At 39.1% G+C, this 21,940-nt stretch overlaps 1 protein-coding gene across 1 annotated transcript in view; it reads left to right on the top strand.

Moving 5' to 3' along the window:
• The window catches only part of LOC144523968 (inactive N-acetylated-alpha-linked acidic dipeptidase-like protein 2), a 196,854-nt gene that overhangs the window by 144,914 nt on the left and 30,000 nt on the right, over positions 1–21,940 (top strand). Inside the window, exon 6 of the mRNA XM_078259939.1 lies at positions 15,431–15,574. Within this exon, the coding sequence (XP_078116065.1) occupies positions 15,431–15,574 (144 nt within the window). The remainder of the gene's footprint in view (positions 1–15,430; positions 15,575–21,940) is intronic.

Below are 21,940 nucleotides of genomic sequence, written 5' to 3' on the forward strand. Positions count from 1 at the left end.
AGTAATGGGTTTGCAGAGATTTATGCAGAATGCAAATATGATAACATTTCATGTAAGTTCAAGGTTAATTTTCTCACAAACCATTTGTCACAGCAACTGCCAGCCAGCCAGAGATAGTCATCATTGACAGGCTGGTCCACACTCTATTAAGTGGTTTCATTTCATGTAATGACAAGTTACCAAGTAGCCTACCTCTAAGTAGCTAGCTCAAGTGAAACTGAAAGGTCATTATAGTACACTGTGTGCCGTAGTAGTAGTTAGTTGTTAGTTGTATCACTGCTAATAATGTTAGCAATAGCTATTGCAAATTGTAGATCATACACAGCCTACACATATAGGTTAAACTTAAATAATACATAACATAGATGATAAACAATAACACTTAGGCTACAAGAACACCTTTGGTTTACCTAGCAGATGTTGTACTACTCACATTGGTAACATGAATCAATAGCATGTTATTCGAAAGCTTGCTAAGCACTCAACGCATATCAGTTAGCGATATTGTACTACTCACACTCGTCAGAGCTAGCTGGTTGAATGAATGAATTAATGAATGAATGAATGGATGGATGAAAGAAGCCCACTGTAGCTGTCTCGCAAAGGGCAAAGATTCTTCTTACCGTGCTGCCGGGGACAGGTCACCGAAACTGGTGACTGTCCCCGGAAACCGGGGACATCTGGTCACCCTAGTTTTACGTCACCGCTAAAAAAGGGCAACAGCAGTGTTCAGCTTTGCAGACGAAGAGGACATAACAATTACAAGATAATTACATGTTTTAAAGAGTCCATCATGTTTTTTAATCCTCTGTGTCCTCCTTGATCTGACTACTAGCAACTGCTTGGAGGTGTGGGGGTGGTGCGCGATCACTCAAGGCTTGCGTCATGTGGACAGTGTTGTTGTCATTACTTAGAATTCCTCATGGGGGCAACAGAAACTACGCACTATAGCTTTAAGTTGTAAATTATTTATAATTGATAATACTGTAAAGTCTAAAAGTTTAAAATACTATAAAGTCTAATACAGCATCACATACGGTTTCTGACAAAATAATTTAGGTATATGATGTCAAACTAGGGTACAACTGTGTTCATTTACTATCTAATTCCAAGTTAGAATTTCTAGTTGTGGTCTAATTTGATACACAATATGGTTTATTATGTCTTATTAGTGTACTGTAAAATAAACTGTGATTGCATGGTTTGTAGCTAAATCAACTGCTGTTGTGTGGTTTATGATATTCTATGGTATGGCAGCACAGTATGGCCTAGATATCATGGTATTGTATGGTATCACTATGTTCTGTTGTAGATAAAAGAATAAAATAAAAAAAAAAAAAAAAAAAATAGATGGTAGTATGGAGATAGTAGAGGGTAAAAGTACCGTGTATCCAAGCATGTTTTATGTTGTGGTATATGTTGTAGTGCATTACCATCTCAGGGAAGTCTTGCTGTCTCAGCTACAGTGCATAAACCTCCTGGGTAAACCTTTCTGTCCCAGTAGTTTATTTCGTAAAAATCTGTATCACTTGTGGCACACTGTGACTCACTGAGGACTTTTAGCATTGCATCACAGTTGTCACTATGACTTCTTCCAGAAGAACATGCTTTTTAACAATGAAGTACATTTCTTGACCAAGATGAATATGTATACAGCCATTTTAGTTAGCCATTTGTCTTGCGCTACATGCCATAATATCAATAGAATGACTAGAACCACATACTGAACAAGCCAAGGATTAATGCATGTCCACACCACAAATGAGCAGCCCAGTTATTGAGTTTCTTGAACCTTGGCATTAAGATTACTGCGTGACAACATTATTGCTTTCTACTACGAGTCAATCAATAATGAAATAATACACTGCAAAAACATCCATCATAATTTGTCATTCAGTTAGTCATCTATTGAGGTTTTAAAACATATTTCATAAAAACAGGAAAGTATTCAGCCAGAGGGGTAAGATATTCTCCCTTCTTTTCAGTTTCCCACTTTTCCTTTCCTTCTAGAATTATGGAGAAAAAAAGTCTTAATATGACACAATGCTGCATGATAGGTGGAAAATTTCCAGCCGATTTGGAAAGACTTTTTTCAATTTTTGGGGCCCCTCCGTAGTTTGGGAGATCACGAAGCGATGCAGCAGTAACGTGATGGCTAGCAGAAACAAACCTCTGTTAGCAGAAATGGATAAAGAAAAGGGTCTTTTGAATGGTAAGTTCAGTTTCAAAGCCCGTCCAGATGGTTCTCTCGACAAAACTAAAGTTGTTTTCATGTACTGTCGATGTGAATTGAGTTACCAACGAAGTACGTCTGAAACACCACTTGTTTGCCAGGCATCGTAATGTAATGCATGAAGTCCATTGTTTTGTGTTGAGCAGCTTTAAAAAAATGGGATGTTTAACCTTTACAAGTGTAAAGTGGGACACTACATTGTGTTAGTAGCTATTACCAAGTAATGTTGCATTCAGGTCAATGTGCCCATTTGTTGTTGCTTGACAAGCTTGAGTTTGCCATATTATGCTTTAAGCATATTTTATGAGCATACAGTACCTTTGAGGTTATTCTGGAGAATATTCTAGACAGTATTTGTCAGTGACTACGTTTACATGCACAAAATATATGCTATTCCAAATTGTTGTTTACTGCTATATTAATGTGCTGAATGTCGAGTACAGCGACTTTTACGATTGACATCCCTATAGATTGTTACCTTTTAATGTTTCATTATCCAAACTACGGTACTTTAAAAGGTAAAATGGATATGGGATATTATATATTTTGTCAATAAAAAAAAAAAAAACTACTAACTGATTGTATTATCAAACTGTGTATGTAACATAAATGAGGCACACACACACACACACACACACACACACATAGTAGTTCTTTTAAGAAAGTCCCATATCTACCAACCTGATGACAGAAATACTCACTAGAGCACAAAAACTACTCTACAGAGTTTAGCTGTTTAAGGAAATAACTTAGCCTTTTAAAAAAACTATTTTAAGGAAATGCTGAACAATAGAAATATCATAAAAATATGGTGTAATATATTTACAGACTATAACAAAATTAGATTACACAAGAACTTACTCAATAGTCAACTGTCTTTTTGTCAACTTTTAATGGCACTTTAACAATACATCATATGGTATACTGCCAATGATACAAAGACATCAGTTAGGAAATCAGGCGGTTTCTCTCTGTTCTTCAAACTCTTACTTCTTGATAGTTTTTCATCAAATTGGTTTGATGATTTTCTGCCTGCCCTGCACATCGTGAAGTAAGCGCTTGGTTTTGCCTCTGTGAATATGTCAAGATGTCAGAGGACTGCACTGGTCTTCACACACACACACACACACACACACACACACACACACACACACACACACACACACACACATACACACAAAAATAAATGATAGAGCTGTCTGTCAATCCAGGTATCAGTTAATAACAGTGTCGAGTAATGGAAAGACTTATTTACAGAGTGTGGACACTGCCCAGGTATTGATTTGTGGAGTTCTCGCTTCACTGAACATTAAGAGGATGGAGAAAAGAGAATAGAAGAACCATCATGAGAATCTTAGCTCTCTGTTTAAAACCAGACTGATACAATTATTTTTAATTGGTCAGCACCATCTGTTTAAAGGTATTATATGTAGGATTTTCCTTAAAAACAATGTATAGACTAATACCAAAGTAGTCTCGCCTTGGTAGACCTTCCTCCACAGCGGCGGAGGGTCCGGCTAGTCCACACAGCATTCCGGGTTGGGAGAAAAACCTGCTCTGGTTTATTGGCATTTCTTTAAACCAATCACAATCGTCATGGGCGGTGCTAAGTGTCCGACAGAGTCACGGTGCCATTAGTGGTGTACAATACTGCAATATTTGGTATCAATCCAATACCAAGTCAATACAGGGCCAGTATTGCCGATACCGATAGTTTTTAATAATTAAGGTGGATGAATTTTCATGATCTGTCAGAACTCATGTATGTTACCACTGCATGAAAAGTGGGATTTTCGTCCCCGTAAACACCTGTGAACGTCCGCAAATCTCCCTAATTTTCGGCAGTTAACGACAATTTACAGGCTGTGAACTTTGCGTTCGTCTGTGCCACATATTGTCGGAAACTAACCATGACGTATGTGGAGAGGTCCCGCGGAGGTGCTAATGGCTCTAATAAACATATGAATAGCAGGGAAACCTCTCCTGGCCAGAGAGTGTATGGCCTAATTAGCATTTGAATAGCAGCAACACCGCACCTGTCCAGAGAAGTCTGGCCTGGCTTGAATTTCCTCACTCAGTATTGGCTGAAGCCACTACTTTTAAACAAGTAAAATCACTCCTGATTGGTTGGCAGATCACTGCAGATCACTGCCAACCAATCATATATATACCGTATAATATATATATATATATATATATATATATATATATATATATATACATACACACATATATACACACATATATGTATACATATGTATATATACACACATATACATATATATGTATACATATGCTATTATGTTGTATATTCATGTCATTGTTATGCTATAGACTACACTATATTACCATCAAGGACATGAATTTATTGAGGAAAGGAAAATTTGCCAGGACTGTGATGTTTATTCAAAAAAAGAGCTTTATTAGCACACAACACACACAGCCTACACAACAAATGGTAAACTGGTAAAAAAAAGGTAACTGGCGGCATTCTGTCTTAATTCGGTCCGTTTGGCAGACAACTGTGGTGAGTTGCCCTGTACTGGCTGCGAAAAGGACGCACAATCCATCCAGCACACTCTGTCTCGCTTCCAGCAGCTGTAAAAACAATCAATAAAGACAATCAGTACTGCGCGATGCACTGCGTATGGACACGACTCATCTATTAATTAATTACAAATAGTCACATTGACCAAAATGGATCTAATCTTACCCTCTTTCTTCTCGCCGGAGTCTGAGCTGAACAAAATGTACGGTTAAGACCGGTCTATTAACGTATCTATTTCCTTATACAGCAGAATTAAATCATATTCTTTAAATCTTACCCTTGCTTGTGTTTGTAGCGCCTACAATTTGTCTCTGAGTTGTGAAGATGGCGTACTGCTTCCTATAAATTACAAGACCAAAAAAATACACTTTTATAAAGCAACTTACACTGGTCCCGCTTATTAGCTCTGCCTAATAATGAATCGCGCTGAAAGCAGTCAGGCACACAGCTGTGCTGCTTGCATTTAATCTTGCATGCATGGTGGGGTTTAAAACATTACTGCCAAAGTCTAAGTAGCCTGTTTAACATCAAAAGACAGTCATTGTACTTCTCAAGAGTTAATGAACTGTACAGACTAGCTCACCGTTTCATTACTAATCATATACTTATGTTCTGTGGGTGCATCTTTACGAAGCCCCGGAGGTGACATGGAGGACAAAAATAAAAACGCTCCGTACATCTTGAACAACTCCTGCTTGTTTCCTTTTTAGATGCGTGGTTGTACTCCCGTGATAAGCAAGTGAAGTTTGACAGCGTGTACAGACAACTCTTTTACCATTTGGCCTGAAATACTCCCATACTTTGGAAGCTTTTGCTCTAACTCTCGGATGAGTCATCTCCTTCTGCTATTTTTCAAATTTGTGAGGGCGGGGGGTAGGGGCAGAGCGATAGAGAAAGACAAAGAGGAGGCAGATTTACCAGCAGGGCGCGAACAGTGCACAGACTGGTGTGGAGGTGAATTACAGTGAGTTTTAATGGAATACTGGGGAAGTTTAATAACAATAGGACAATTGAAGTCCAGATTATGAGGCAATTTCAGCAGAGCCAACAGCTTCATATGCCATGGACATGTGAATATGGTTCTGAATTTGCCAGTATTTTAAGAAGAAAAATGGTTGGGACTTTGTCATGCAGTGACAAAGCTGATATGCTTTATGTGAAGCACAGTATTTTGGTTTCAGCAGAAAGACTTCTCTTAGAAAACTGTACAGTGGTGCCTCTGTCTCCATTCCACCAGACAATCTTGGATGAGCAAGACCAAAGAAATGTCACTGCAGTCATGCCACTATGCACAGTGGATGAGCTCTAGGAGACTGTGATGTTGTTTGCATGGAATGCACATTTTACCTTTATGGCAGAGCCTTATATATATATAATCATAAATTGTATTGTAATATACTGAGCCTGATCTATTTATACATAATTATATATATATAAGATTTTCTTAAAATGAAGTTAATAAGGCCCACGTCAATTTCCGACAATTCACGGCAGTTTTTGGTGTCGCCTGTAAATTGCCATTGACAGTCGTAAACCTGAACTTCCACGACAATCTACAGTGCCGCTTACTGACAAAAATCCCTTTTCATGCAGTGTACGTAACCGGATCGCCAGCAACCCGGTGGATGTTAACAGGTTAAGTGTTTTTTGTGATTTTACATTTGGATTATTAATAAGTTAAAACCCAGGACAGAATTTTCATATGCTTGTATACATTTGTTTTGTTACCACTGTATCTTACATCCTTTTTACAAAATATACAGCTTGCTGTTGTTTCATTTTTGGCCTGAAAATATAGCCACGCAGCACTCCCCTTCCTCTCTGCCGTTCTGCTCTGTGTCTGTGCTGCTTGTGTGTGTGTGCTGCTGGCCAACGCCGGGCCTGGCTGCTTGCTTGCTTGTTTGCCTAGAGCCGCTGAGTCACGTGATGGTACAACATCAAATCACAAGAGGGGGGAGAGAAGCAAAGCGTGTGTGCTCTGAGCTGTGACAGGAGCGACACTTACACAGACACAGACAGCCAGGTCGCCTCTGTGATGAAACCGCAGAAGTGCATACTGGAGAGAAACTGAAACTAAAATATCGATCTCATTACACTGGTATTGATCAATATCGATACCAATGTTGGTATCGATACTATCGATATTTGGATCAATCTGCCCACCACTAGGTGCAACTGCAAAATAGCCTTGGGAAGGATATGGTTATGGTTGAACGTGTACGTCATGCAACAGAAAACTCAGATTGGACAGATAGTTAAGCTAGCTGTCTGGATTTACCCTGCAGAGATCTGAGGAGCAGTTAACCATAGTCCTCATTAATCCACCGGAGTTTAAAATTCCAACACAAAGAAAGCAGAAGGTAATAGATATCCGGGTGAAAAAGAGCGCAATCCGCGGCATTTTACAGCAGCACCGGATCAATCCCAGGAGTAGAAAGTTATGGATATAGACTGATACATAAGTAATCCCTCTCAATCATCACTTATGACCCACTACAAGTGTGTGGTAGTGTCTGTATCTACAGAGACCCTGCCCTGTGCCTGTATTTTCTCTTTCCTTCTTATTTTTGTGAGTGTGAACATTTACGGCCATCATCAAAGAGCCAAACAAACACTGGACTTTTTACCCAGAAGACTGTTGTTTGTGTCCCATTTGAAAATAAAAGTATACGGCGAGTCATTTTAACTTTACGGAACACATGAAACTATGTCACATTATAATGTCATGTTGTGTTGACTTCGGGTCACATTGACCCGTTTTCAATTTTTGTTTCATATCAGAAAATATGGGACGTAGAAATAAGCGCTGAAGATCTGTACAAGAAAAATTTAACAATTTAAAACGTTGGAAAAAGCAAAAACAAACTGTGAAAAAAAGATGTCAAAAACATCGTAAAAATTTAACAATTTAAAACGTTGGAAAAAGCAAAAACAAACTGTGAAAAAAAGGCGTCAAAAACATCGTAAAAATAAGTGTTTCTTTTCAAGGTTGATGGGAAGACAACACAAGGGTTAAGTGTAGTAATGTAACAAATTTACATTAACCCTAACCCTAAGTTTGTATAGATGGCCAGTTTCCACCATTAAAGATCACATACATTATACTGACATTATGCAATCAGTGTTTGCCAGGAAACATAAAGCACAAGTAGACTTCCCCTGATACTACTCTTCTGAATTACTTCAAGCGATAAATTTGAATTAATTACATGTAAGAAGCTGGTCAATACAGGATTTATGTGGAAAGCTAGAAGATGAGGGCGAAAAACAAAAGTCCAACATCAAAAACAATCACTCTCAAGCATCTTTTAACCAAGGGTTTGGAAATAGTTCTGGATTATGTGGTAATGAAGTGCTGTGAAGCGCTATTATATTTCCTCCTTCATATTTTGTCCGCACATCAATATTGATGCTCTTAGAAAAATACTCAACTTCTCAAAAAGTATCTCAAAATCAAAGCTCTTCATGGTTCCAGGAAATTAAATATTGTTTTCCAAGACATCAATTTTTAAACTGAAGGCAAAGATGTCATAGAGAGTAAAATAAATTCTTGTTTTTATTGGGAATGTCAAAGTGAATGTGGTATTATCACATTAAAGCCACACGTTTTTTTGACGCATTAACACAGTTTCTCTTACTTGTAGAACCAAACATCTAGTAACTACAGGTTCACTTTCGTGATTTTCCCCATTAACGGAAAGACTGGCTGTTTTTGTAACTTCAGCGTAGAGGAATGTGATGTTTATTGCAACTTCAGTAGTATCTGCTTCCTTGAAACAGCTCTGGTAAACAAATCTGTGACACAGCAGCCTTCAGTGGAATTGATTGGCTATTACTCATGACGTGTGCCCATAGAGTGTATAAAACGTGCGTAACCAATCAGATAGTGCTGTGGATGACAGATGCCATATTAAGAGAACTGCGTTGGGTGTGAAGCCCCGTTCATTCCAATGAGAGTTTCTCAGTAGCGCATGAAGCAGTCATGGAGCATTGACTGGCCCATGACATCATGATGGACATGCGCACTAGCGACACTTTGAGTTATTGTAGCAACACAAGGCATACTTGAGCTTGTTTCTTGTAGACATAGAAACAAGTATACATGGAGAACTCAACGCTCATTGTCTAAAATATTCACTAACGTTAAACATTGTGTTTTCGTTGTTTCTCATTGTTTAATGCTTATCTTAATAAACGATTTGTATAAAGAGAACCAAAGAGATGTAATCATTATGTCGTGTTACTAGCTACTGCTAACTTTAGCCAATAGCCCCGGCAGTTTGGGTACACAGACGTTAATGACGTTAAATCCACGTTACAGGCTTTACAGCATACAACCCTTTGATGTATTATAATATAATACAAATGATGAATTACAGCCATATATCCATTATTACAGCTACAGGAACTTGAGAGAACTATCATATATAAGCATACAGTGCAGGGCGACTCAGCCGGGCGCAGTCCCGTGGGTCGCCCTGCACTGTATGCAGTGGGATACGCCTTCATTATGTCGTGCTATTAGCTCCCGCTAACGTTAACTACTAGCCCCCGCAGTTTAGGAACAGAGACATAATAACGTTACATCCAAGTTACAGGCTTTACAGGCTTTACAGGCTTTACAGCATACAGCGCTCGGATGTATCATAAGATAATACACATGATGAATTACAGCCATATAGCCATTTTTACAGCTACAGGAGAGCAGTGCAGGGCGACGCAGTCCCGTGGGTCTGCTCGTGTTCAATATGTGTGTTTATCATGCCTAGTTAAATATACAATTTAAGTGTCAGGACTGGTAAGTTGATGTCCCCCCTCGCCATGCAAAGTGTATGGGAAAAGTCTTTCTGGGCCAGCGGGTTGCCAGATGTTGCAATTCCACTTTTGGCCTCTAAGCCCATGGTTGCATCAAAGCATGGCACTGTTCCTGGGGTCAGAAACATTGTGCCAAAACATGAACAATAACGTTGCTGTCAACGGGCTTATCTGCTAATGTTAGCTACTGACCGTTACCTTGAAACCATCCAGCAAATAGACGGTACCTGAAACCGGTGACTTAACACACAGTTTAACAACAAAATAAAACGCTGAGTGAACATCACTAGCTACGTTTTTCATGTTGGTTTTGAGCTGTATGGGACCCGTGTGAGTGCAGATTTCATGTCACGGGTTTCGTCGCTGTTTGTCACTGCCTAAGATTGAGTGACAAGTAGTACTAGCCTAGTTGTTTATTTGGTTGCCATGACTTCGCGAGTGATGATGTCCTGTCACTATTCCAGTTGCTCACCCTAAAGGGGCGAAAGAGCGGATGACAGTTCACTTGAGTTCAGTAGAGCAGACGGCTCTGCAGAGTCGTGTAATTACGACTTTATGACTTTTCATAAACAGCTGAAGGAGTGGCGGTGCGCGGTGTACATAGCAGAAACCCTGTTGTGTGTCTGCCCTATTTCTGATACCGTGGCGGCAGAAATTTTAAATCAACATAGAGGAAACACTGCAAATTATAAGAGTCTTGCGGAATCTGCTGCACTACCCACGTAGTCTCGTCGCCATCTTGCTCTCTCTCGTCTCTCTCCCTCTCACACACACACAACTAGGGGTTAAGTGTCTTGCTCAGGGACACATTGGTTGATTTATCGCAGTGGGAATCGAACCCAGGTCTCCCACACAAAAGGCATGTGTTATATCCATTGCGCCATGACTACCCCCAAACATACATACACACACACACACACACACACACACACACACACACACACACACACACACACACACACACACACACACACACACACACACACACACACACACACACACACACACACCACATGCTTGCTTGTTTTGCCTTTGTAGCTGTAGTTGAATAATGGATCTTTATTGATTAAAGAATGAGTGGTTATTAATCAGTATTGCTGAAGTTATGTTGTGCAGGTCAGTGCTCCTTCACTGTTCACCTTATAAATGATGATTTTATATATATATATATATTTATAATATATTAATAATAATAATAATAATAATAATAATGAATAGCATTTTTAAGAGAAAACACATTTTTGAGACAGTATCCACAGGTCCACAGTTATCTGTCCTTGAGTTCAGGATGGTGACCTGTTTATTATTTATTAAATTGGATAAAGTTATCAATATATCAATACTGATAATTTTAATAATATTGATAAAATACCTTTAATATTTGCTAATAACTGAACCTGTGCCTCCTAAATCGCAACACCATCGCCTGACCTCGCTTTTTGTCTTTACTTTTTTACCTTTTTTTTTTTTTTACCTCCTCAGTTGTCTCACCCCTCGTCTCTTTCTCTTCCCCCCTCTTCCTGTTGTCTTGTCTCCCGTGTTGTTCATGGATTATTAATTGTTTTGTGGAGCTGGATTACCACCATACTAGACCAGCCACAGAAGGCTATTGACTAGAAGTTTGGTTCAAAGAAACCACAAGGGATGTTTTTCAAGGGTTGCTGAACTTTTCCTCACAGCTAAGGTTAGAGTATAGATTATTCACAAACTTGGACAAAGTATAGATCAACTGCAAGAGAAGCAGAAAAGTAACAATATGCTTAAGTTAATGGGGTATACAAGAAGCAATTGGCTGAGGAAATTATTAGGGATATTAGGGACAAACGATGCATGCCTTTGTAATAAGTTATATCTTTGTCGGTTATGGCTGATTGCAGCTCCTATTGGGTTGTGAAGATATTGTAGATGTAGTTTAACTATGACAAAGAAACAGAACACTTGTTCAAGCAAAAAAAATCTTTATTCCTTAATTCTGGCAATGAGATCATATTGAAGAGATTTCCTGAAAACATGGGCAGGAACTACAACCATCTGATTGCCTGATAACCTCCCGTAACATATACTCACATTGATGATATGATTTAAAACGGAATATGACTAATGAGGCCTTTAATCACCTATCAATTGGTTTTACATAGTATGCCAAAAAACATTTTGTCGGTTTTCAGGTTTAATTTCCTTCTTTCTACCTTTGTTGGGTTTTAAGCAGGTCCTATCAGTCTAATACAGTGTTGGTTTTTTTGGGCTTTCTGACATGACGATGTCATCTGAACTAGGATGCAGTGAAACCCTATTTCTGTTGGTACTAGTGCAGAACAGATATTTTTTATTTGTATTTAAAGTGGCTTTTGTGTTGATTCTAGCAGCCGCTTTGGACAAAAGCGGTAGTGTTTTTACCACACCTACTGACGTAAAGGTCTTTTCTTTACAGTGCTCTATTGCACACTGTATTACTGCGATAGCGTTACCGGGAGGTTGTATAGTCACAATGAATGTTTTACTCAGACAGAAAATCATTCATTTACAATAAAAGAATAAGTTACAGATGCATCGTTGCATTTCAAGTGTTGCATACAGTAACTTAGCCTACTTTAGATATATCGTGAGCTAAACCAGGTATCACTGTCATTGTGTCACGAGCCAAAGCATTGATACCAACGTAATAATAACTTAGATTTATATACCGCATTTCATGAAACCTAAGGACGCTTTACACAGGTACAGGGGGACAAGGGAAAAGAAAATAGTAGGCCAACACAAACACAGATTGTAAAGGAATAAAAAAAATCGGGCGCTAAATGGAAGGAGGACGTAATTAAATGTTGGATACTGACGTACAATCACATTGCGCAATCTAAAGTTATTATATGAATGAAATAGACATATTACATACTTGAGGGCCAATTCGAGGTCGGTTTTGAATATTTTACAATCCCGTAATTGTCTCCATCTGTTGAAATCCCAACAGAGATTGACTCGCATTTCGCCCGTCGTCTTTCACTTTCCGTTTTAGCTTTCAGTTGTTCTTCATTTAATTTCCCTTCTTTTCTGTGATGGTCCTGCCCCATTATCAGCCATAACTACAGCAGATAACTTCTGAAATAAAATTAAAATACAATTAGGCCTATATAAAGAAATCTCCTGCTACCCTGTACCTGGATGGATACACTAACACAGGCTTTTCCGGTGTTTCACTGAAATCTGTGAGAGGCATTAATAAAAACTATATAAAAATAGCTTTCTTTTCCCTGTAAGTCTTGTTTGCTGTTACAGGTCATTTATGATAATTATATGAAAATTTACACATAGCAGTATTACAACTTTAAAACGTGCAAGGTTTTGCTAAAAAACTCAAACAAAGTAAAAAATAAAAGTGAGTAAAACTGTTAGGAAATTAATTTTCTTCTACACTGTCTAACTGTAAATGTTGCTGTTATCCCACCAAACATTAAACACTGCCTTGGGCTCTGGGGAAAAAAATAAAACATGCAAAAATGCAAGGCTAGTATGAGATAAGGTTTGTGTAAGCAGCACAAGGTTTTGTATTGGACAACTTTAGTTCAAATGTGCCAGATCCTTTGTTATGATAATAGTCAGTGCATGGGCTTCAATGTCAATTAAAGTAAAATCACAAAGTGTTAAACATATCTTCAAAATCTAAGTACATATGTTTTTGAACAAATTATCTGTGTGTTGGTTGTTGTGTTAGCGCAATTACATAAGGGCCCTTTAATTAATGTTTTTTTTAATGCTTTCACACCTGTAGCTTGGTTAATTTGGTCCAGACCAAAGGAAGTAAGTAAACATTTTTTTGTTTTTTTGTTTTGGTAGGCACTCACTCATTACAAATAAACCAAGAAGTTTACATGAAGTCATATGGGCCGAGGTAACACATTCATTTGACATTGTTTTCCTGTCACATCACCATATTGACTTAATAGATTATGTTATTTTAGCATGATTTCAACAGCTTAACTACTATCATTACAAAATGTAAAAGTGAAAATTTCCTCTTGCGGCATCTTCAATCTGAACCAGACTGGAAATGTCAGCCAGGTGACACATAGAACACACAACAACTTAAACATAACATACCAAAGAAAATAAAGAAACATATAATTAAAAATAACAGCTGATTTACCTTCCTTATTGGAGAAATGTGGAACATCACTACATACAGTATGCAGCAATGGCAAATGGAGCTGAGCAGCAGTGCTCTTTAGTTAGCCTATTGATTTGTTTTTAGCCTTTTGATAGTATATTATTACTGTAGGCCATGATATCCATCCACACCCAGTACAAGTTATGTGTGTATCTCACGTACTGTATGTATTCACAGGAGAGTGGAACAGCAGTGCTATGAACTGAAGCTGGGTGGACCTGAAGCGAGGATTAGATAAGAACATTTTATTCTCTTAATGTGAAAAATCAAACAGTGCAGCTATCTCTGTTGCCAAAAGCTATGCCCATATTCGCTCAATGGTTCCACATCTGGAAACTATGTCTCTATTATCAGTCAGTCTACCCGATTATGGGGATGGAGGAGAGAAAGAGTAAGAAAACAATGGGAAGATAGCAGGTGCCCAGCAACATTACACACACCTTTATCCTGAATGAATTAAACCTGTAAATGACAAACAATATCTCTGGTAGCCAACTAACATCACTGAGATACGTAAGAGTGCAGTCAGGCTGATCAGGCCCTGCTGCCCATAATGATCACTGAGAGACAAATTACACAACTAACAAACAAATAAACAACTCAAGCCTTATCATGTGCCAGACTCCACCCTGTGTTTCTTATTATTTTTGTGTCAGTTCTACTGTGGAAAGAGAAGGGTAGTATAGAGAAAGGGTTTTTCATCATTCCCATCATATCTGATTGACTTCCAAGCTGTTGGTAAAGACAAACTGTCAGCTGTCTTTTACTAAATGCACCACTTGCATTAACCCTCTTATATCATGGCTATGACATCTAGGTGCAGAACATTATTACACAGTAGGCACACAACGTACAAAAAATAAAGTATTGATATTGTGGCTAGCGGAATAAAGTATTGATATTGTGTTTGGGGATGCTAGGATGTCTGCTGTTTTAAAGTGTCTAATTTCCTAACTATACTACATCTGTTAACAACAGCACTAGCTTCATTAGGCCTTGTTGTAGCTAATATGTCTTCTCAACTGAATAGATTGTATGCAAACCATACCCATGGTCTTATGTATCTTTCATATAATCGTCAGTTCATTTAATATAAGTCCTTTTTATATAACTAACCAATGTAAAAATGTAGCCCTACATTTCTGATTAAAGGTCTAATACAGTACAGTCATGTTACTCAGATTGTTTAAAGCTCAACAGTGACCGTGACAGTGAAACATTTGACTTAAAAAATAAAATTGTGGAAAATGGAAAAAAGGCAATGGACCAATCAGCTCCACCAATCAGAGACATTAAAACAAGGTTGATTTCAGAAGGACTTCTGGCTTCTACAGGCAAAATCCTTTTAGACTACATACCGTATATCAATCAGGGGAAAAAAGTCACATTATATCCATTTCTTGTATTTAAACGGTTATTTACAGTGTTTGACAGGTGTATACAATTGGCTACCATGACAATTAAAAGAGAAAATGACTTGTAGTTATTGTTTGCATGTAGCATAGGAAACAGATGGGGACCCAAAACAGAACTTTGAGGAATTCCATATATGACCTCTGAAATGAAGAAATTTACAGTGTAGCAGTCTCTTTTTTCCTGATTCTGCTTTCACTCTGGCTTTCACCTTGATTTTTTTCTGATTCTCTTCCTGTATTTTTGTATTTCTCTCTAGTTGAGGTGTCAAGAGAGGCTGGAGGTAGTCTGACATCTCTGTTGGTTCAGCCCATCTCTGACTTCCTGGCAAAGACGTTGCTGTCCTCTACATCCACAGGGCAGGGAGACTCCTGTATTCCTCTAGCCATGCCTCCCAACAAAGGTAAAAGTAAAGTTTACATGTTCTGTAGCTTAAGCCTACTGTATTTTAGTTTCACTAGTACAGTGTTACCTCTGTTACAGCCAGTAGGGAATGTGTCTGTCCAGTCTATATGTACTTTGTGGACCTGCAGAAGGCTTAACACCATCTCATCCATAGTGTCTTGTGGGGTGTTCTCAGGTGTGAGTCTATCGTGTTTTTATGTTGGACTCCAACAATGGCTGAAATTCTTATGTAGAATTGAAAATGTACAGTTTGTTGACAGAAGCTGCTATCCCAAGTAAATGTGTGCAAGGTTTAGGGCAAGATTGAGGTACATGTAAGAAAGAGAGGATGATTTGTGCTGCTTTTGCACTGAAACGTGCTATACAAACTATTGTGATGCCTGAAGGTACAGTAATGCTCTTAATTTTCCAGTTGATCTGAATTCCAACCCAACAATTTTGCGTACTTAGAGTTCAAACAGCTAAAATGAGTTCCCATCACCGGGTAGCTGGGCTCACCTAAAGGATTAAGCTGAAGAGGCGTCTGGTAAGGATATCCCCAGGATAGCTCCTTGTGGATTTTTTCTAGTAATGTCCAGCAGGGAGGAGATATGCACACATATCTGAACATATTAAGCCTAATGCCTCAGGATCCCCCAGAAAGAGTTGGAGGACGCAGCTGAAGAGAAGACTTTGCTTAGCCTGCTGCCACAACATTCTGGTCAGCAACAGAAAGGGATTCTATTTGTGTCAGCATGTAGAGTTAATTCTAGAAAAAATAAGCATACATTGTATTATCCATGATAGCAGTCTTGAATATATTATTATCTGTTATACAGATGCCCAGCAGCAATCCAGTTAAAAGCTTTGTAGGGATCTCTTTCAATCATGTTGAGTGCAATACCAGGAAATGTCACTGTTGTATGTCTATAATTATACTAAAGATGCCCCTCTTATCTTTGTTTCAGACTGGAGCTTAAAGTGCTCATTTTATGCTCATTTTCAGGTTCATAATTGTATTCAGAGGTTATATCAGAATATGTTTACATGGTTTGATTTTCAAAAAACACCATATTTTTGTTGTACTGCACATTGCTGCAGCTCCTCTTTTCACCCTGTGTGTTGAGCTCTCTGTTTTAACTAACTTCTGTTCCATCTTTGTTGAGTGTTGCACATGCGCAGTAGCTAGGTAAGGACTACTACCCAGTCAGAGCAGAGCACGAGGCTGTGCCATGCTAGGCGAGCATTATAACGTGTGTTACAAAGTGACGCACGTTTGTCATGGAAGTAAAGGCTGGACTACAATAGAGCTGTTTGGAGTTTGTGAACAGTGTTTTCTGTTGAAAGTCCTTTGGGGTGGACTTTGGGCTTTTTCACTTTGTAAACCTATTACATGCACAAAAATATATATAACACAATAAAGGAAAGAGGAAAAGCCAAAAAGCATAATATGAGCACTTTAAGTGATTAGTTCATTAAATGATAAACAGAAGAATAATTGGCATGTATTTTGATAATCGATTAATCGAAGTATTTTTTGAAGTAAGAATACTTTGCAAACTGAATATCTTTTGGGGTTGAACTGCTGGTCGTACGAAGCGACATTTGAAGATTTCACCTTGGATTTAAAAGGGTATTTTTGAAGCTTCTCTGAGATTTTATTGACAAAACGAATAATCGATTAATTAAGAAAGTAGTTGGCAGATTATCTGATAATGATATTAATCGTTAGTTGCAGACCTAATTTAGACAGACAACCTTAAAGGGCAACTATTATATAGCATTTTCAGGATTATACTTGCATTTTGTGTTTGTACTAGAACATGTTTACATGCTTTAATGTAAAAGAAAAACTTTATTTTTCTCATACTGCCCATGGCTTCTGCACCTGTATTCACCCTCTGATTTGACACACTCTGTAGGAGCGCCTGTCTCTTTAATCTGTCCTCCCGAAAAAGTCCAGTCTGCTCTGATTGGCCAGCTCGCTTCCTGGAATCTCCAGAGCTGGAAGTACTGCAACGGAGTATATAGCAGGACATTGTACCGTGAAAAATCACTTATAAAGGCTTCTAAACCAAATATTACACAACCGGACATGTCCCAGCAGTAAAGTGACCAGAATTTGAGGAGAAATGACCAGCATTGGCCGAGATTACAGCTATGTCGCGTTAGCATGTTTAATATGAAAATCCAATATTATAACATTGTAGATATGACAGGAAACACGAAAAAGCATAATATGTGACCTTTAAGTAGAAATATAAATGTATGAATTTATTTAAGTATTTTATTCATTTACATTTTTTTACAGACTCCCTGCAAAATGATCTAATTTTTGTTTATATGCAAGCATTACATTCTTGGATATGGAGGTGAGAGTAGTGATGTCCAAATTAAGCTTTGTGAAGCACTTTATTTTCTGAGCCCAATAGATGACGCTCTCTTTAACAAAGGCTTAAAGGACATAAGTAGTAGGGTCACTGATTACAACTAATGGTTCATAAGATTTATTTGGACATCACTAGGTGACAGCACTCTTGTCGACAAAAATAAAGTTTAAATTGTTGTTCAGGACTTCACTTCTGCCTGAGCTGTTTTTGTATCACTCTGCTCTATCTAAAATGAATCACCTTCACCAACACGTACCTCTGCTTGCATATCAGTCACACTATATGGTGACTCAGTGAGTTCATAACCTTGAATCTCCAGCAAACACAGCTTGGTTGAGTCACAGATGCAACCTGACTGCCTCATCTCCACTGTGGCTCGCCTGGAACTGTTTCAGAAAAAAAAAAAAGTGTTTTCATGCATCTTCATTTTCTTTGTCTTTCGTTTTTTCTCTCTCATTTTATTTTCTCTATTACTCTATAACTTTCATTTCACCCAGAAACTTAACATAATGAGCAATGTTTACCCAAAAGACAGAAATGCCCTCCCTGCAAAAAAGCTTATCAACACCTACTTGTTCTTGAAATATACAGGTAGGCTACATTCACAAATGAATTCCTCACTTCAGAGACGTGAGCCACACTGGCAGAAATAAACTAGGCACATAAACAGCACACCCCTCACATGTCTAGTGGACACTGATACATTACATTAAATTGAGTGGCAGTCCAGCCATAACATGATGCAACCATAACCAGTGGGCATTAGGGGCAAGTGCTCACCAAGGCAAGCTATAAGTGTTCTATGGGGTCAAAGGTTTCCTTAAAAAGAGAGAGATCATTCCAGGATAAGTATAGAAGAGAGAAGGAAGGATGAATAATGGTGGGTGTCCATATACGCGTTGTTTTCACGGATGGAATCGCCCCGCTTCCAAGCATTGCATGCTAGTGGGCTTGCCACCAGTTTCTCTTCACTGATCGGAACTAAACAGAGCTGAATTAGCAGAACTTTTATGCATTTCTTTCACATCTACTGCAGTCAGATTCACTGTGTTCACTCGGAAGGTATCACTTCACATGGGTAAGCACTTTTAATGACATTTTGAACATGTTAAGAGGCTAAAAACAAGTTTAAAACTTGCCCTGTTGGGTGCTAATGCTAGCAGGAGGATAACATGGTGTAGGCAGCACCGATTGTTTGCATTTTTCTCACTACCGACAGCACTCCAAATTCAAAAACAACAGAGCTACGTGTTGGTCATAGAAAGTATGTCTCTTGCCCGATGGAATCCAAGACGGACATAGTGACGGCCATTCACTAACCTCAACCAAGTGGTTGTAATTTTAACCATAGCGATAAAAGGTCATGTAAACCCAAAGCACAATCTTTCTCTGACCCTAACCAAGTTGTTTTGTGGCTAAAAATCAACAAACCTTAACGATAATGAAGTCAGATCAAAAAACTATTTTATTTTTTCAACAGAGACTTTTAAAGATTGTGAAAGGCACAGGCAAATGAGTTAGTTACGCCATTAGGGGCGTCAGTTTGGAATACTCTGTGTAGTTCTCGAGGGGACATACAAACAAGATATTTTGCCATTTCATTTGGAGTTGAAGTTATAGCAACATTAAACATAGTAATTATAGTGGCAGTGGTGATATTGTCATCCTGGATTTCCTTTTGTATTGTCTCTTGTGTGTCTGAATGCTGTTTTAGAGGCTCTTCCACTTTTCCAAGCCACAAAGCAAAAGCTTTTAGGACATTTATTTCAGAGTGTTTTGTTATTGAGCTTGAAGAGCCCATATGTTTTGACCCCAAGTGCGAATAAAGAAAGAGCAAAAGGAATAAAGGTAAGGAGGCATGCAGAGATATCATTTGGTCTATATGTTAGAGGCAGTTTTACGTGTCACCCAGCAGGCTGGTCAGTGACTCGTGTAGAATGTTACTCTCACTCCATTGTTTCAAGTCTCTCCTAACACAGTGCAATCTAAACGAAAAGGCCCCTAAAAAGATTAGCACTCAAAGGAACGTTATATATAGACCTGCTCCCTAACCCCTCGTTTATATTACATTCCCTTTTTATTGTAGTTGTATGTCCTTGCTCTTGTTATTTTGTGCGGTTTAATTATATGAACAATTTTTTATTGCAGCACACTTTTGATTGCCTTGAAATGTAACTTGTCTCTTAGATGCGCCTCATGGTCAGGGCGTCATAAATGAGATGCAGTTGTTAATTAACCTATTGTGAATGAGGTGAGAGAAGCTCTCACTGTAGGAGCCACCCAGACCGTCCTTCACACAATAGGAGAATGAATAGATAGATGAAGGGATTAAATAAAAGAGATACTTGATACATGATTGGGGTTTCCACATTCCTCCTTAAAGGCAAAGAAATACATTTAAATATGAGGGAATTAGGGCAGAAAATTACAAACCCTCAGGGCAAAAATCGTCTTGTGGCTTGTAAAGAAATGACTGTGTACAGTAAAGGCACTCCTAATAAAGAGGACAGAAATCAGCAAGGGCAGCAGTGTCTTACCAGCAAAGTCATTTCTCTCACACTGAAAGAAAGGCTTGTCTCCTTTTAAGCAGCCCACATACAAATTGAAGCAGAAAAAGTCTGAAAGAAATATAAATATATAGAGGGAGAGTTTAATTTCCTTTGCAAAAAAGAGATGAATTGATGATAAGAGGGCTGCAGGGATATTTTCCCATCATTCAAATGGGAGGGGGTTCATTATGAATATAGAACAAAGGGAAGCAGAAAGACACCAAACAAGTGAACAGAAGATGGAGGGGAAGAAGGTTAAATAGGTGATTAAAGAATGGCTTAAATGGCTGGTTCAACCAAATGAAAAAAGCTAATTTTCTCACGTACCTCGAATGGTATCTAAACATGTTGATGGTTTTAATTTTATTGTCTCCAATTTTTGAGATACTGTATGTGGCTGTGAGATTTCTGCCACCATACCCACACAACGGAGGAATTAATGGTGCATTTGTTGTGCTCGCAACTTTGAAAATAACACGTAAACAAGACTAAAAGTGTTCAGCCATGCTCGAAGCTCTATGAGGCTGTACTTTGACCCAGCAATCCATCCATCCATCTTCATCCGCTTATCTGGGGTCGGGTCGTGGGGGTAGCAGCTCCAGCAGGGGACCCCAAACTTCCCTTTCCCGGGCCACATTAACCAGCTCCGACTGGGGGATCCCGAGGCGTTCCCAGGCCAGGTTAGAGATATAATCCCTCCACCTAGTCCTGGGTCTCCCCCGAGGCCTCCTCCCAGCTGGACGTGCCTGGAACACCTCCCTAGGGAGGCGCCCAGGGGGCATCCTTACCAGATGCCCGAACCACCTCAACTGGCTCCTTTCGACGCAAAGGAGCAGCGGCTCTACTCCGAGCTCCTCACGGATAACTGAGCTTCTCACCCTATCTCTAAGGGAGACGCCAGCTACCCTCCTGAGGAAACCCATTTCGGCCGCTTGTACCCTGGATCTTGTTCTTTCGGTCATGACCCAGCCTTCATGACCATAGGTGAGGGTAGGAACAAAAACTGACCGGTAGATTGAGAGCTTTGCCTTCTGGCTCAGCTCTCTTTTCGTCACAACGGTGCGATAAATTGAATGTAATACCGCACCTGCTGTGCCGATTCTCCGACCAATCTCCCGCTCCATTGTCCCCTCACTCGCGAACAAGACCCCAAGGTACTTGAACTCCTTCACTTGGGGTAAGGACTCATTCCCTACCTGGAGAAGGCACTCCATCGGTTTCCTGCTGAGAACCATGGCCTCCGATTTAGAGGTGCTGATCCTCATCCCAGCCGCTTCACACTCGGCTGCGAACTGATCCAGTGAGTGCTGAAGGTCACAGGCCGATGATGCCATCAGGACCACATCATCTGCAAAAGCAGCGATGAGATCCCCAGCCCACCGAACTGCAACCCCTCTCCACCCCCGACTACGCCTCGATATCCTGTCCATAAATACTACAAACAGG

The sequence above is a fragment of the Sander vitreus genome, chromosome 9 (genome assembly GCF_031162955.1).
Source record: "Sander vitreus isolate 19-12246 chromosome 9, sanVit1, whole genome shotgun sequence".
Lineage (NCBI taxonomy): Eukaryota > Metazoa > Chordata > Actinopteri > Perciformes > Percidae > Sander > Sander vitreus.